General features: G+C 42.5%; 1 protein-coding gene across 2 annotated transcripts; it reads left to right on the top strand.

Moving 5' to 3' along the window:
* Positions 1 to 2,109: 2,109 nt before the first annotated feature.
* Positions 2,110 to 13,601, top strand: LOC123762108 (uncharacterized). 2 transcript variants are annotated; one of them, XM_045748426.2, is made up of 4 exons: positions 2,110 to 2,987; positions 5,870 to 6,794; positions 10,568 to 10,861; positions 11,924 to 13,601. In XM_045748426.2, exons 2-4 carry the CDS (start codon positions 5,880 to 5,882, stop codon positions 12,368 to 12,370), a joined length of 1,656 nt encoding a protein of 551 aa, XP_045604382.2. In that variant the 5' UTR covers positions 2,110 to 2,987; positions 5,870 to 5,879; the 3' UTR covers positions 12,371 to 13,601. The 2 variants fall into 2 exon arrangements, with proteins under 2 accessions (XP_045604382.2, XP_045604384.2); XM_045748428.2 differs by lacking the exon at positions 2,110 to 2,987 and adding an exon at positions 4,808 to 4,905.
* The last annotated feature ends 3,355 nt before the right edge of the window (positions 13,602 to 16,956 follow it).

Below are 16,956 nucleotides of genomic sequence, written 5' to 3'. Positions count from 1 at the left end.
TACTACTAATAATAATAATAATAATAATAATAATAATAATAATACTGTAATAATAATAAATTATTATTATTATTTATCAACAATAATAATATTAAAAATAATAATATTAATAATAATAATAACAAGAGAATGACTCAAATTGAACTCATTTAAATTACCTATGATCGAAAAACTAAAAGGATTTTAAACCGAAAATATGATGCTCCCGGGAAAAATACACAAAAAAAGAAAAAAACAGGTGTGGAAATAAATGAGAGAGAGAGAGAGAGAGAGAGAGAGAGAGAGGTGAACGTCCGAAACGCTATGCGTAGTAGTGGCTTTTGCAGGAATGTAAAAATACCAATCTTACGCAATCTCACATACCAATTGTACCTTCTTGTAGATAATAATAATAATAATAATTATTATTACTTAGGAAGAGCATCAAGGCCGAGGCGGGCGCTAGTCTAAGAAGGGTAAACATACCAATGGCACACTCTCACACTCAGTTCACACACTTGGTTGGTTACACACTCAGTTCACACACTTGGTTACACATGCCTTCACAAATTTCTCCTCTTTATTTATCTGTTGCCGATGCATGGTAAGGCTATATACAATGCTGTTCATGCAACAGTCACGATAAAAGTACTTTATTGTCTACGAACTTGGGAAACCATTTAATCCGTAGGCTATTTTAGGATACAACAATCCACACTTTATACATACCATCCGTAGAATCTATAGATTACTTTTGAGAAAAATGATTGGTAATTTTTGTCATATTTAGTAATAAAGTTTACAAATGATAAAGAAGACATTTTAAAAAATATATTATAAACCACAATAGCGTTCGTGATGGTATTGATAGTGGTCGGGCCGCAAGGCAGCTCTGACCTAGAGTATGCAGCGGGAACTACACTACAGACCACTGACAAGAATAATACAAAAAATACAACATTCGTCCAAGCAAAATTTTTTTTTATCATTATCAATAAATTACAGAATTTATAAATTAATTTTACTAATAAATTGGTCCCAATATGATATATATATATATATATATATATATATATATATATATATATATATATATATATATATATATATATATATATATATATATATATATATATATATATATATATATATTTATATATGGAAGGAAGGAGGTGGAAGACCATCTTAAGTGTGAACCTTTCTAAAGAGACAGGCTGGTGAACCTCTCTCAAGTTGGGTGAAGTTCCCTACGTAGGCTGGTGGGTGAACCTCTCTCAAGTGGCAGGTGGGTGACCCTCCCTAAAGGGGCAGGTACGTGAACCGCCGTATGGGTGCAGGTGGGCGAGCTTCCCTAAGCGTTACACAGTTGCCTCGCAAACTATTCCCTCAAACCACTCCAGGTGTCCACTATTTTCTTCTCGAGAGGAAATACTGAGCTAATTAGGGAGAGTTGAACGGAAAGACTTTCCATTTTATTTTCGGTACACTCCAGGCTTTAGAGTGAACTCTCCCGGATTAGCGGCTGGAATGAACACGAGTTACTCCACACAGTGGAATCTCCAAGTAATTACAGAAACAAATATTGTATGATGTACATTTACAATACACAACACCTTCCCAGGCAGCAGTGGGTGAGAGAACACCCTCCCGGGCACCAGTGGATGAGAGAACACCCTCCCGGGCACCAGTGGGTGAGAGAACACCCTCCCGGGCACCAGTGGGTGAGAGAACACCCTCCCGGGCACCAGTGGGTGAGAGAACACCCTCCCGGGCACCAGTGGATGAGAGAACACCCTCCCGGGCACCAGTGGGTGAGAGAACACCCTCCCGGGCACCAGTGGATGAGAGAACACCCTCCCGGGCACCAGTGGGTGAGAGAACACCCTCCCGGGCACCAGTGGATGAGAGAACACCCTCCCGGGCACCAGTGGGTGAGAGAACACCCTCCCGGGCACCAGTGGGTGAGAGAACACCCTCCCGGGCAGTAGTGGGTGAGAGAACACCTTCCCGGGCAGCAGTGGGTGAGGGAACACTCTCCCGGGCACCAGTGGGTGAAGGAACACCTTCCCGGGCACCAGTGGGTGAAGGAACACCTTCCCGGGCAGCAGTTTTTTTTTTTTTTTTTTTTTTTTTTTTTTTTTTTTTTTTTTTTTTTTTTTTTTTTTTTTTTTTTTTTCTACCACAGACGTGGCCACACATTTACAATGCTAACCAGCATATATACATTTTCTTCTGTCCTCCATGGACAGGGTTAGAGAAGTGTTAAACATACAGTTCAAGGGTTTATTGAACACTCAACCACAGAAGGTGATTCGGTGCTTTTGAAATGCTAAGCTAACCTACATACGTAAATACAAAGATACACAGATTTACGTACGCCCTACATAAAGTATTAGATGTGTCTTTTACATAGTGTCATTAATGTACATTCACAAAGGTGAAATGTAATTCTGATCAGCTTCCATATTTGCTTTATACCCATACATATACATACACACACACACATACACATACATATATACACACATACATGCATTCACATACATTTGTCTCATTTACCCTGACAGGGTGAGGTAGCTGATAAAGAAACTAGTGTGCAATTAAGCACTTAATCACTGAAGGTGATGAAGGTGCTTTTACAAGCTCAGGTTATATAGTTACATCATATATATACATTGTATGATTGATACATTACATGGTCAATTTTGGATACAAGTCCAATATATCATCAAGTGTTGATGGCAGCAGTGGGTGAGGGAACACCTTCCCGGGCACCAGTGGGTGAGAGAACACCCTCCCGGGCACCAGTGGGTGAGAGAACACCCTCCCGGGCACCAATGGGTGAGAGAACACCTACTACACCCCGGGAACAATTGAGGGGCGGGTCCACAAGAAACATTTCTCAAAAGCGCAGTTATTTAAGGCGGCGAGCGAGGTGAAAGCTACAGTAGTGTAGAGTGGTCCCCTGCGTCAGTGACTGTCTACCACCCTTACTGACGGATTACACGGTGGGTGTTGTGTTGGGGGTGTGCTGGGGTTGTTGGGGGTGTGCTGGGGTGTGTTAGTGTTGTGTTAGGGTTGTGCTGGGGTTGTTGGTGTTGTGTTGGGGTTGTTGGTGTTGTGTTGGGGTTGTTGGTGTTGTGTTGGGGTTGTTGGTGTTGTGTTGGGGTTGTTGGTGTTGTGTTGGGGTTGTTGGTGTTGTGTTGGGGTTGTTGGTGTTGTATTGGGGTTGTTGGTGTTGTGTTGGGGTTATTGGTGTTGTGTTGGGGTTGTTGGTGTTGTGTTGGGGGTGTGCTGGGGTTGTGTTGGAATTATTGGTGTTGTATTGGGGTTGTTGTGTTGGGTTGTTGGTGTTGTGTTGGGGGTGTGTTGGTGTTGTTGGTGTTGTGTTGGGGGTGTGTTGGGGTTGTTGGTGTTGTGTTGGGGTTGTTGGTGTTGTGATGGTGTTGTTGGTGTTGTGTTGGGGTTGTTAGTGTTGTATTGGGGTTGTTGGTGAAGTGTTGGGGTTGTTGGTGTTGTGTTGGAGTTGTTGGTGTTGTGTCGGTGTTGTTGGTGTTGTGTTGGTGTTGTTGGTGTTGTGTTGGGGTTGTTGGTGATGTGTTGGGGTTGTTGGTGATGTGTTGGGGTTGTTGGTGTTATGCTGGGGTTGTTGGTGTTATGTTGGTGTTGTGTTGGCTGTTGGGGTTGTGCTGGGGGTTGTTAAGGTTGTGTTGTGGAGATGATGAGGTGTGTTTGCCCATGGAAAGCATCTGACCTTCCCTACTCTTGTGTTGTCTAACTTTACAGAAAGTTTACAGTAAGTTTCCTTCTGGATTATTACTTTACAAACTTGTTGTAAATCTGCAACTGCCTTTCCTAATCAATATTTATCTAATTTCCCAACCAGTATTTACACATTTCTCAACCACTATTTTCCTATTCCCAATAATATTTATCTATTTCTCAACCAGTATTTGCCTATTTCCAAACTAATATTTACCTATTTCTCAGCTTGTATCCTGTTTTCATATCCCAGCTCCTGTCCTGTTGTCATATCCTAGCTCTTATCAAGTCCTTATAATTTATCCTGCCTTATTAACCCAACCCCTATCCTGTGCTCATATTTCAGCTTCTAACCTGTCCTCATATTGTTTCCAGGTGCTATACTGTATTGTCATGGTGGCATTGCGCTTTCTCCTGATAATTCTTCTTTTATAGTTTAGGTGGTCAACATTATACCTGGTGATCTCTGAGTGATCTCTGGTGAGATCACTCACCAGATTCTCACCTGTAGTTATTAAAGACAATGCTGGTGCAGGACAATGTTTTGAAGGGTGATAATGTTGTGGGTGCTATGCTGGTGATGTAGGTTTTATGATGTGGCCCGGGTGAGTTGGTGGGGATAAAGCTGGTGTGGTATGGGTGTGGCTCAGGCGTGGAGGGCATTTGACGCTGGGGTGTGACACAGGCGTGGACGGCACTTGACGTTGGGGTGTGACACAGGCGTGGAGGGCATTTGACGCTGGCGTGTGACACAGGCGTGGACGGCGCTTGACGCTGGGGTGTGACACAGGCGTGGACGGCGCTTGACGCTGGCGTGTGACACAGACGTGGACTGCGCTTGACGCTGGCGTGTGGCGTAGGTGTGAACGGCGCTTGACGCTGGGCTGTGGCACAGGCGTAGACGGCGCTTGACGCTGGCGTGTGGTGTAGGTGTGACAGGTGTTTGATGTAAGGCTCTGACGCAGGCGTGGCCGGGTTTTGATACAAGGCTGTGACGCAGGCGTTTCTGAGGTTTGATGCAAGAGTGTGACGTAGGCCTGACGCAAACGTGACGCAGGCGTGGCGGTGGTAACTCTTGCGGACAACACGGGTGCGCGCGAGACTTGGAACAAAAGACGGAGAGAGTGATACCAATTATAATTTATTGTTGCAGAACGGCCTGAGGTAAAGAATCTCAAATGACTAAACGTCTTTCCCGCCATTACCGCTTGTCACTTCCTGCACCTTTCACTCAGCCAAAAACATAAAAACTTGCCGAACGGGTTGGCCCGTTGTTGGTGCTTGTTACTCGTGATTATTAAGATATTGATTTTGTCTGATTGTTCTTCTCAGCTTATCCATCTGTTCGCAGCCATTCTAAGTAAAGCTTGAAAGCATTATCTTGAAGCATTCAAGGCAAGTTCCTAAGTAGTTGGTAGTCTATGTAACTCGATTCAACGTCATTAGGCTGTCAAACTCGGTTCAACGTCATTAGGCTGTCAAACTCGGTTCAATGTCAAGCCCAGTCCAACGTATGCAGCCTATGTCAAGCTCGAAGCTTACACAGCAACCTGTCCTCTCACCTAATACGTCGCAATTTGTTTATAGAATCGACGAAACCACTTATATTGCAACGTATTAGTAAAAAATAAAGTTCCGAAATATTGATGTTTTCTATGCATCGGCCTCGATGGGTTTGGTGGATTACTTGGGCTCGCATGTTTCTCATTAGGCAACACTGTTGTATTTTTACGGAGTTGTAAATACAGAGAACGGACTGACCAGAGAACACAAGCCTCTGAAAATTATAGTACTTATAGCAACGATTTGGTTGAACGTACAAAAATGGACTGTTTCAGCTAACAATCTTCACGTTTTGTATAATTACTTCTGTAGAGGACAGGAGAAACTTAAACATTCATAGGCCCAGTATGTTTTTTTAAATATAATTTAGAATGTGTTTAGGATGTATAATATAATTTATCACATACATTTAGCAAGTAGTTAATTAATAATAATAATGATCAAATATATATTTATCAGCATAAATATAACAGGTCTCAGGCAAATAATAAAATCTGACGTTTGCTTTCTAAAAAAAAATTATTTGTATGTGCAAGTGATCTGAAATTCTGTTGTAAATCCGCAGGTAATAAACAATGAGAGACTTGGTGGTAATGGCGGTGGCGGCGGCGCTGACGGTGGTTGTGGTGGAGAGTCAGCAGCTGGCCGGACACAGAGTTCACCCCGCACAACGTCGGCAGGTGCTCGACGTGGGCCCCTTCTCTCATGGAGGCGGGAGGCCGCCCCCATCCAGACACAGAAGGCCTCCTCCTCCTCCTCCTCCTTCAGGATTCAGGGGGCCACCACCGTCCCTTCATTCTAGTGGATCCAGACCACTCTACCATGGCCCACCTACCCAGGAGGGCACTGGGTCATTTGGTTCTCCCTTCGACCCCCAACAAGGCACAGGGCACTTGCCTCTAGATCCTCGACCACACTTTGACAATCCACACTTCCTGCCGGAAGAAGATATTATTGTATCTGGAGAAGAGGAGGCTTTAAAAGGAGGCGACTTTCTGCCGATCTTCAGTGACGACGAGCATCCAGAGTCAGCTCGGGAGACCGCTGATTCGCGACTTCCTTCAGAGCATTTAAGGCCTCCGGTACCTCAGCCAGACATCTTCTCCCCACCACAGGCTCAGGACGAACTGCGTCACCAGGAACACCAAACACAGGAACAAACATCGCCTCAGGAAGAGCACCAAAGAGGAGTCACTCAGGTGCTTGTATCTGAAGTTACTCCGCTGCAAGAAGAGGAGCCCCAGCTGCAACAGCCCCCACGGTCAAGAAAGCCACTCGTACAGAGTTCAGACGCAGCAAAGAAGTCTCAGCAGGAGCTACAAGAGCCGCCGCAACAGTTAGGAGGTCAGCAGTACGAACAGGAGACTAAAGAGGTGGTGATCGTGTCTGCTGCTCGGCCCAACCACAGCCAGAGTCCTGGACCTCTTCGGCCACACTCACAACTGGACGCCAGAGACCGTCGCCCCTCCCACCCTAACCAGTTGCCTCTGGTAAGTGAACCTTCTATTCTTGTTTCCACTTTTATAATTCATTCTTAACATACATATATACATATTTCAATCTATATTTCCATTCATACGTTACAGCTTCTTGAGCAAACATCAACACGTCATCTCAAACAATCACACATCCCCCCCCACCCCACCCACTTGTGTTTCAGAAATTAACTGCAACTTAATCACTACAAAAATCCTCATATTTAGACTCAAAACCTGTGATCTATCCTGTCAGTGCAGCTAAAATGTTGCTGTTGAGCCAACTATCGTTAGAACGTTTGTATAATAATAATGCCATTAATGGTAGAAACGTTCGATCAGGATTTTGGTTTTATACAAACGTTCGAACCTTGTTTGTGAGCCATGGAACAGATGTTAATGCAGGCTGGGACAGTTGTAATGCAAGTGTTGGTACAGGGTGCTAGTCGTGGTACAAATGTCAGAACAGGGTCCCAGTCGTGGTACAAATGTCAGAACAGGATCCCAGTCGTGGTTCAAATGTTAGTACAGGATTACTCAACAATGGCGTTTCTTAATATTTTGCTTCATCAACAAACATCTGACAGTCACTCAGAAGAAAAAACAAAATAATGCACAAATTCAATTGTCTTCGGAGCTTAAAATGTGAAAAAGCGACACAAATATTTTATTTTAAGAATAAGACCAGAAAGTGTTCTGTTTTCTGAAGAAAAAAACATTGAGTTTCGAAACTGAGGCGAGTGGTGCATGTACCGTGAGAAAGAGAGAGAGAGAGAGAGAGAGAGAGAGAGAGAGAGAGAGAGAGAGAGAGAGAGAGAGAGAGAGAGAGAGAGAGAGAGAGAGAGAGAGAGAGAGAGAGAGAGAGAGAGAGAGAGAGAGAGAGAGAGAGAGAGAGAGAGAGAGAGAGAGAGACAGACAGACAGACAGACAGACAGACAGACAGACAGACAGACAGACAGACAGACAGACAGACAGACAGACAGACAGACAGACAGACAGACAGACAGACAGAGATGTTTACTTTGGATATATTACCCCACATTACGTATCCAGAGCGGTTAGGAAGGAAAAAAAGGAGAGAATTACGAGCATTTGTCCAGTGTTGAGCAAGGAAGGTCTCGCCAGTGCTACGTATCACCAGTGAAATAAGTTGGCCAACAATTGTCGTCTTCCCTGAAGGGTTCATTGTTATTATTATACTAGACATGTAGACATTCCAGCTATATCAGTCTCATGTGGATACTCTGGAAGAATGTTGTTTGGCCAATAGTCAACCCCCTCCCCCCCTCCGCCTAACCACAACCCTGCCCCTCTATCTCTATATATCTACCTCTTCTATGTTTCTTTGTATATTTGTATTTATTTTATCTATGTTCATCTCCCTATTTCTCTCTCCATTACTGTCTATCGCTGTCTATATAAGTCTCAATCTCTGTCTCTGCTTCTTTCATTTCTCTCTGAGCTGCCTACGTTGCTAGCTTTGTGTAACTTGGACTTGGTGAAGCAAGAGCTGACCTCCACTTCGACCAAGTCTTTTGTAACCGGCGTACGAGAGACTCGAGTCGTCAACATGTGTTCCAAATGGATGCAAGTTGTGTCACGTAGTGTATCTAACGCGCTGGACGACCATTGTTCTGTGTCTTGACAGAGCAAGAAGTTTGCGCCGAGGAATTTTCGGCACACGTTTGAAAAAGTTCAAGTGAGAGCTGAATGGGAACATAAATGCCATCCTTATGTTCTTATACTTGAATGTTGGGGTGGATATAAATAGGAGCTGTCTCGTATGGTCTAATGGACCTCTGCTGTTTCCGTTATTCTTAAGTTCTTACAAGAATTAAGGACCTTAAGGGATTAATTAAGGACTCTATTGTACCTATCCAAGTTTGTATTTGGCAAAATATTGAGGCCATACGATGGGATCGACCTTGCGTCTTTGGAAGCTACAAGAACTCATCATGGTTCACTGTCGATTGCACCACGATGAGCTCAGAAGTATCTTAACCAGATGTTGTGATAGTGTGTATGTGGTTCGACGTGTAAATGGTTCAACTGCCTCCAACACTGGGTCTGACAGGCTCACAAGAATTGGAGATGCCAGTTATTTGTGTTTATTAAACATGTTCAGAACTGTCACGTAAGTTTAGCATCCTTCACACTAACATCTTTTACATTGGCCTAAATATTATCTCATTCTCTAGCTTTAACAGCTAAAAAACTTTACAAGAGTTAAGCATTTTCATAAGTTACAAGTTCTCGCAAATCGCAGCAGGAACTTGAAGACTTGCTGGAGTGAGTTGTAGAACACAACGAATACTTTCAGGAGAAAACGTTTCAATTTACTCATTTTTGGCTCGAAACCAAAGATATCAGCACTTTGTACCGAGGCAGCACGGAACACCAATAGCTCAAAGCAACAGGAACACTTGAACACTGACGTACCTGTGTGAACCACTTCCAGTGTAAGTTGACGCCAGGGAAGGTACGTCCGAAAGGTTGCAATGAAAATGGGTTTAAGCGATAGAGAAACCGCGCATAACGGTGAATATGTAAGCCGCTAGGCTTCCCCTTCCCACATCAAGAACGATTGTGCTGCTAAAAGTTGAGTCTTCTGGGCACTTCAAAGCCCTAGAGAATATTTGGTGAAATATTATGACTAACCACTGTGGACGGAGGCCACACTCCAAGCTCCTGATGTTAGTTCATAACAACTGATAATTACACTGGAATACTTGTCCATGCTGCGTATGTCTTGAACACTGGATAAGCTGTCCATAATATTTGAGTCTTGGACACTAGAAAAACTGTCCATATCCCACAAAGATTACAACAGAGTTGTCGACAGTTCCAGCTGAGAGTGGCTCCAGGCCTGCGCTGGAATATTCGTGGAGAACAACATCGTTTTGGGTGATTCCAGGGTCGCAGAGTACAGGGAGAGTTTGTGGGAGAGTTTTTTGTGTGTGTGGTGTGGGTGGGTGGCGCTGGATGGATGGGTGGCGCTGGGTGGGTGGGTGGGTGGCGCTGGGTGGGTGGGGGGGGGTGGATGAGAAGTGTGTTATAGGTGGAGTACTGTCGTGGCGACCAGCTGCTGTTCCAGGAGCACACTTTCTCTTGTTGATCTTTTCTTTGCAACTTCACTCTGGACTTTCTAACCACACACTGTTCACACCTGCTGATACACCTGATGGGAGAGTTATCACACATGTCCACACAGGTCCTGCCAAGTATACAGGGATATGAAGGCGGAAGAAAGAAGCCGTGTCCAGCCACTTGGACTATCGGGAATTGAACAACGACCTGTAAGAATCGAGGTCGCCGCTGTACCAACTAGTCCAAGTATCTGGACAATGTGGTTAAAGATAATGTGTGGCATCTTTTCTTGTAAAGAAAGTATCATACCAGAGATGTACAGCTTGAGGGATTCTTATAGGGATTCCCATAAAAAAAATTGTATCAAACTTGGCAATATTTCGTCTAGTTTATAACACAATGTGACTCAGTTTTATTCTTGGATAGCAAGTATTATTTTCTGGTTGCTTGTGCCTCTAAAGTATAGAAATTGGTTATTATTCCCCTCAAACTTCGCTTTGCCCTTTGCCTAAGATAACTTAGGCAAGACATCTTATGACAATATCATATGATGTAAGCAGTGACATTATTTAACGTAAGAGTGACATCATATGACTGTAGAGTGACAGTTACATCACGACGCAAGCAGTGACAGTGACAGCAGAGTATAGCAGTAATCAGTTAACAAAAATGACTGAATTAAGAAATGTTATTTTTTCCAGTACAACGTGATAGAGACCCACGACATCCAGGAAGCAGCGTCGCAAGAGCGGCCATACCGGGTGTTGTATGACTACGAGAACCAGGAGCAGGAAAAGGAGGAGGAGGAGGAGGAGGAGGAAGAAGAAGAAGAACCTGACCGTCTATCCATCCTCCTCCTAGACTCGCACTTCTCCTGCATCGACAAGAAGAACGGTTACTACGCCGACGAGGACGTTGAGTGCGAGGTCTTCCACTACTGCCAGGACCGAGTCAAGCACTCGTGGCTGTGTCCCCAGGGCGCCTCCTTCCACCAGGTAGGTCACAGTGACTGTGAGTGTAACAGTGTAGGTCACAGTGAGTGTAACGTGTAATTTGATCATGTAATGCAGCCTGTTATGTACTTGTAGCAACTGAGGCGGTTGTTGTTATAGATTCAGCTACTCGGAACAAGTTCCAAGTAGCACAGGCTATGGTGAGCCCGTAATTGAGTTCGGTTATTCGCGATAACCTTGTTACTCTGATATTTGGGTCAAAGTTTTACATGGAGGTGGGGTTTCCTCCTTTTTCCCTGTTTCTTTTTCCCTTCTGTTTTAATCGTGTTTTAATAACCTAATTAATCACCAAACACTCAGGTGCCTATGTAGTGCTAGGTGAAGAGGCGTCAGGTGACAGGAAAAAAACATGCCCAACCGTTTCTGTTCCACTCGTGAACTGAACCCGGGTCCCTCGGTTATGAGCCGCGGACGTAGATCAATAATTACCAAATTTAAGCTTCACGTTCATTATATATAACAAAAGAATTTTTTTTAGTTTTTTTGTGATTCATTTCATTCTTTTTTCTCAAATATGACAAAACACATATATTTATGTCCTTAAATTTTCAAAATGCTTGTATGCTTTTGGTAGATCTTTGTTGATTTATAGAGTCAATCTTTGTTCATTGACTTTAGAAAATCTAGGTATTTTTATTGAGTATAAGATGGTATTTATATACCAAGTCACTTACTTGGTATATTTATATATATATATATATATATATATATATATATATATATATATATATATATATATATATATATATATATATATATATATATATATATATATATATATATATACACACATATATACACCAAGTAAGTCATTTTCCGGTGTATATAAAATGAGTTCACTTAATAGTTGTAGATTAAGTTCAGAAGTAATGTACACTTGTTGACCAGCAAGCTATTGTGGTTGTCTTAATAACTCTCCCGCTGTTGATAGTTCTTAAAGCCACTACCAAACCATAAGTAAAGTTCACTTCTTCTTGGCAGGACGGTGCCTTTTATTCTTCCTGGCTTGGTGCCTTCTTTTGATAGTTACTGACTTGTTGGCAGGTGCACCTCATCTGTATACCCCGCTCTGAAGACAACATCTGCGAGAAATCCTCCAAGTTCCACTTCGTGAATGAGTTTCTGTACAAGGAACTGGACGCAGACAGCGGTAGCAACAAGACCTACGCTGACCGATACTACCCCGAGGGCTTCGAACACGGCCTGGCCGGCGTGGACACCGACCAGCAAGTGACATATCCAGTAGGGGTAGCAGGCGCCCCGCCACAGGCGCCGCGACGTCCATCTCCTGTTTACCTGGACAATCTACCTCACACTCAACCACAGTACCACGAGGACACCACTGATCCCTACGTCGACAGGCAAGTCGAGCAATTCGCAAGGCCACATAACGCTGGGGTTCCACAGGGCTTCTCAAGACCGGTGTACAGGGGTGAAGGACAAGGGTTTGGCAACCTAGAAGAGGTTTTGGCTCAAAGAAGGCCAGGCTGACCCCACCGACCCCAGCTGGTGCTGCGCTCGAGGTCGTAGAACTCACTAATACGTTGAAAAAACAAGAGCACATATATTATTTGGTACATCCTGTTGCGGGAGTTGCTGTTAGGATGGCCACGTAATCACAGAGACTGTGAATACCACTCTTACATAGTCTTAGCTTTAAAGCTATCTTCTTCCAGTATTCCTGACAATCAGGTCACTGCATGAATGATATATTTTTAAATTATAATTAAGCTATTAATAAAAAACATGAACAATAGACAAATTAAATTAAATTGATCTCACAATTAATTGCGCCGTGCTTCTCTTCAGTTGCAAGAGGCCTCCTGCCAGTTGGGAGGCTTCGGGTTAAGGCCGCTGCCTCCCAACACATCGACACGTAACTCTGTGTCTTCGTAACTCACATTCATAATACAAAATAATAAATTATGTTGAATATTAATACCAAGAGTTGTGTGTGACAGTGAAGGCGGAGGTCGTAACCTGGTGATGCCCATCTGGAGGAAACACGCTCTCACAGGTCCCATACACGTAGGAGTCACAAGTTGGGCATAAGTGTATATTGTTACGATAGGGGCAAGTAAGGTGTCTATAGTCTCTGGGAAATTCAAATACAAGGAGTATCATCAGGTGGGCAGGCTGAAATACGACCGGTTATATTTATTTGATATGGCACGTGTACTGCCAAGAACCACCTGCTGGCACCTCTTACACTACCCACCCACTGACACTCTACCACCCACCCATTGACACTCTACCACCCACCCATTGACACTCTACCACCCACCCATTGACACTCTACCACCCACCCATTGACAACACCACCCACCCACTAACACTCTACCACCCACATACCAGCATACCAGCATAACAGCAAGTAGTTCTACCGTCGTACGTCTTGTTCCAAAATTAATCATAATTCAAGAATTAGACTAAGCTTAGTCAACAGGGATTGGGAAAAGTTGAATGAAACGAAGTATAAATGATTGTAAATAGTGCGTTGTTATACGTAAGTTGCGTACTTTCTTCTCAATGTTATAACTTAGCTGAGTACTGTTGTGTTATTGTCTTGTATGTGCTCTCTTCTTAGGAGACTCACCAGTACAGTAATTAGTGTCTAAGTGTGACGTATTGAGAGGGGCGATAACTTAGCGACGTCTCAAGGTTTTGACGGACCATCTTGTGGTAAGTCACACTACCCACACTTTCGTATAAATAAATAAAAGTTATCCAATCTAACGTGTTTGCCTGTTTACCAAACTATCCTGTAACTACATGCAAAGTTTTACACTCTTAACTACTGGTAGGAGCCTTTGTTCACTAGCCTGTGTCCTCAGGCCCACCATATTTGCTGATTGTATAGCCAGAGCCTTCAGTAAGGGATACATACAACGGGAGATTTACCTTGCCTCTCGGTGAATATACACTGAGAATTTGGTCAGTATGCTAGTTTCACGGCCTTAAAATCAGTCTAGAGGGGTTTTAGGCCTGTAATCCAACATAAGCCAAATCTTCAGCGAGTCATTAGTGACTAACTAGAACGGTTTGTCGTATATTTTATTTAATAAGTTGAACCACACCCGATGGAGATTAATAAACAATTAATCGAACTGCAACATACAGGTTTAATCAAACAGTATTCAACAGCTGTTAAGAATTATGGCTTCATGTTGATGGGGAGCCTTTGACAAGCTGCCTGCTTTGTGTCCCCGTTGAGACTACTAAAAATTATGGCCCTCAGGCAAATTCAGGTAAAAGTCTGAAACTTTCTTTAGCTTCGTGTCAAAGACTCTACCTGTAAAGAGACCCAATTTCTAGTTCCGGACAGATCATTTGTATACAAATATCGCCATAAACCTGTACAATTCAAATATATTTATTGTTCCAAGTAAACAAAGCAATATTCTTCTAGTTAGCTTCGCTTTTCCGAACCTTCTAGTTGAATTAGGTAAAGTAAAAATAAGTCAGGATAAATTTGGTTTGGCTAGGTTACTCCTAAGCAAATTAATTGAATCTAGCCTAACAAATCTTTAACGTAACCAAAGCACCCAAGGCAATAATTAACGAAAGCCAAACTTAACCCAAATCAATCTTGAATGTAAGCAAATTTAACCCAACTCGTTATGCCAAAAATGCCAGGCCGGACACGAGCCTGGCATGTTTGGGACGAAGATCCTGTCTGAAACCCACCATCAATCACACTCCCACTGATGTACACACGCCCAACCTCATCAAAACCGCCTCTAAGCGCCACAATGGCCCCCCTTCTCAACCCTATTGAACCTGAGATAGCTGTCATTAAACGCGCCATTCTGGGTAATTAATGAGAGGTAAGGTTAACCGTATCAGGTATCGGGAACACCAGCACCTGAGCCTCCCTCCACAGCCCGCCAGGCAGGCCTCCACCAGCGGCTGGAAGCGGAATAGAACGCCGCTGATATTTTCACACGGAAAGGGAAATGTAAGTAGCGCTAAGCTCATTATATAAGTAGCACTACGTTCATCATATAAATAGCACTATGCTTATCATATAAGTAGCACTAAGTTCATATAAATATCACTATGCTCATTATAGACTTATCACTATGGTTATCATATATGTAGCATTATGGTCATAATATAAGTAGCATTATGCACATCATATAAGTAGCATTACGTTCATATAAGTAGCACTATGCTCATCATACAAGTAGCACTAAGCTCATCATACAAGTAGCACTAAGCTCATCATACAAGTAGCACTAAGCTCATCATACAAGTAGCACTAAGCTCATCATACAAGTAGCACTAAGCTCATCATACAAGTAGCACTAAGCTCATCATACAAGTAGCACTAAGCTCATCATAGAAGTAGCACTAAGCTCATCATAGAAGTAGCACTAAGCTCATACAAGTAGCACTAAGCTCATCATACAAGTAGCACTAAGCTTATGTAAGTAGCACTAAGCTTATGTAAGTAGCACTAAGCTTATGTAAGTAGCACTAAGCTTATGTAAGTAGCACTAAGCTTATGTAAGTAGCACTAAGCTCATCAAGTAAGTAGCACTAAGCTAACCATATGAGTGACATAAACTCATATAAGTAGCATTAAGCTCATATAAGTAGCATTAAACTCATATAGGTTGCATTAAGCTCATCGTATGAACAGCACCAAGTTCATCATATAAGTAGTATTAAGCTCGTCACTTATGCACTAGGCTCATCATATAGTAGCATTCAGCTCATCATATAGTAGCATTCAGCTCATCATATAGTAGATTCAGCTCATTATATAAGTAGCACTAAGCACGTCATATAAGCACTAGGCTCATCATTTAGTAGCATTCATCATCTTACCCTGCAGCCTATGTAGGTAAAGATTGAAATTGAAATTGAAATAAGTTTATTGAGGTAAAATACACACAAAGGGATGAGGTAGCTCAAGTTATTCTCACCCCGTTCAATACATCGTGTTAATACATACACAGACACACATCACAAGCAATAAACTTTATTATAAATTTTAATTTACAAAATAATGTTTTATAGACAGGATTAAGAGCCATCCCATGATAGGGTTTGCTGGTCCCGCATAACTGGAAGGGGCGGAGACAAGGACAATAACCCCGCGAAGTATGAAAGACGCGGGACGCAAGTCCGGGCGTCAGTGGCGCCAAGCCTGGCGCACCGCACGCTGCGTCTTCTTGCAGCACCTCACTTCGTCTCTGACCTCGCCTGCTGCCTCAGGTCACCATCACTCACATTCCCCTCCCCAACACCGTCCCCCACACTCTTCCTAAGTCCCGACATCATTTTCGCTATCCTACTTTATATGCCATAAGACCACTCACACTTTGCTGACAGATACAGCGGCTGTCATCAAAGAATTACTGACCGTTGAGGAAGAGAAGATTTCTGACCTTCAGTGTGTCCCGGTTGCCTGTTTTGGTGCCTATTGCTACCACCTACGCCTATCCACCTACCACCTACGCCCAATTACGCCCACTGTGCCACTGAAGACAGGTGTCGTCAGTGTCCGCACCCTTGACTATCAGGTGAGCTACAGGTGACTGGCGGAGATATTATTTTGATTGTCACCTTCCACGAGGTGGTGCGAGATTATTGGTGTGAGGGATTTATGTCTTATAAATAATTCTTACATTGTGTTGACTTCAGAGCTGTATGGATTTAATTGATCGTTATTAGGTCAGTCACGAATGAGCAAGTTATTTTGTAGATAATTCCCCACACAAATCATGTAAAGGCTTTATATAAATTATTATGTGCACCACGAATACTCCACTGTAACTTGGTTCAAATGTTCTTTATATAAACAAGTATTATTATTATTATTATTATTATTATTATTATTATTATTATTATTATTATTATTATTATTATTATTATTATTATTATTTATTATTATTATTATTATTATTATTATTATTTATTATTATTATTATTATTTATTATTATTATTATTATTATTATTATTATTATTATTATTATTATTATTATTATTATTATTATTAGCATCAATGAGGAGGTAGGAATATATATTAAATACAGTCGAACGTTTTACCATATTTAGATACATCTAC

Source organism: Procambarus clarkii, chromosome 34, assembly GCF_040958095.1.
Source record: "Procambarus clarkii isolate CNS0578487 chromosome 34, FALCON_Pclarkii_2.0, whole genome shotgun sequence".
Taxonomy (NCBI): domain Eukaryota; kingdom Metazoa; phylum Arthropoda; class Malacostraca; order Decapoda; family Cambaridae; genus Procambarus; species Procambarus clarkii.
The sequence above is the reverse complement of the archived record's forward strand: the minus strand, read 5'-3'. Positions and strand labels throughout refer to the sequence as shown.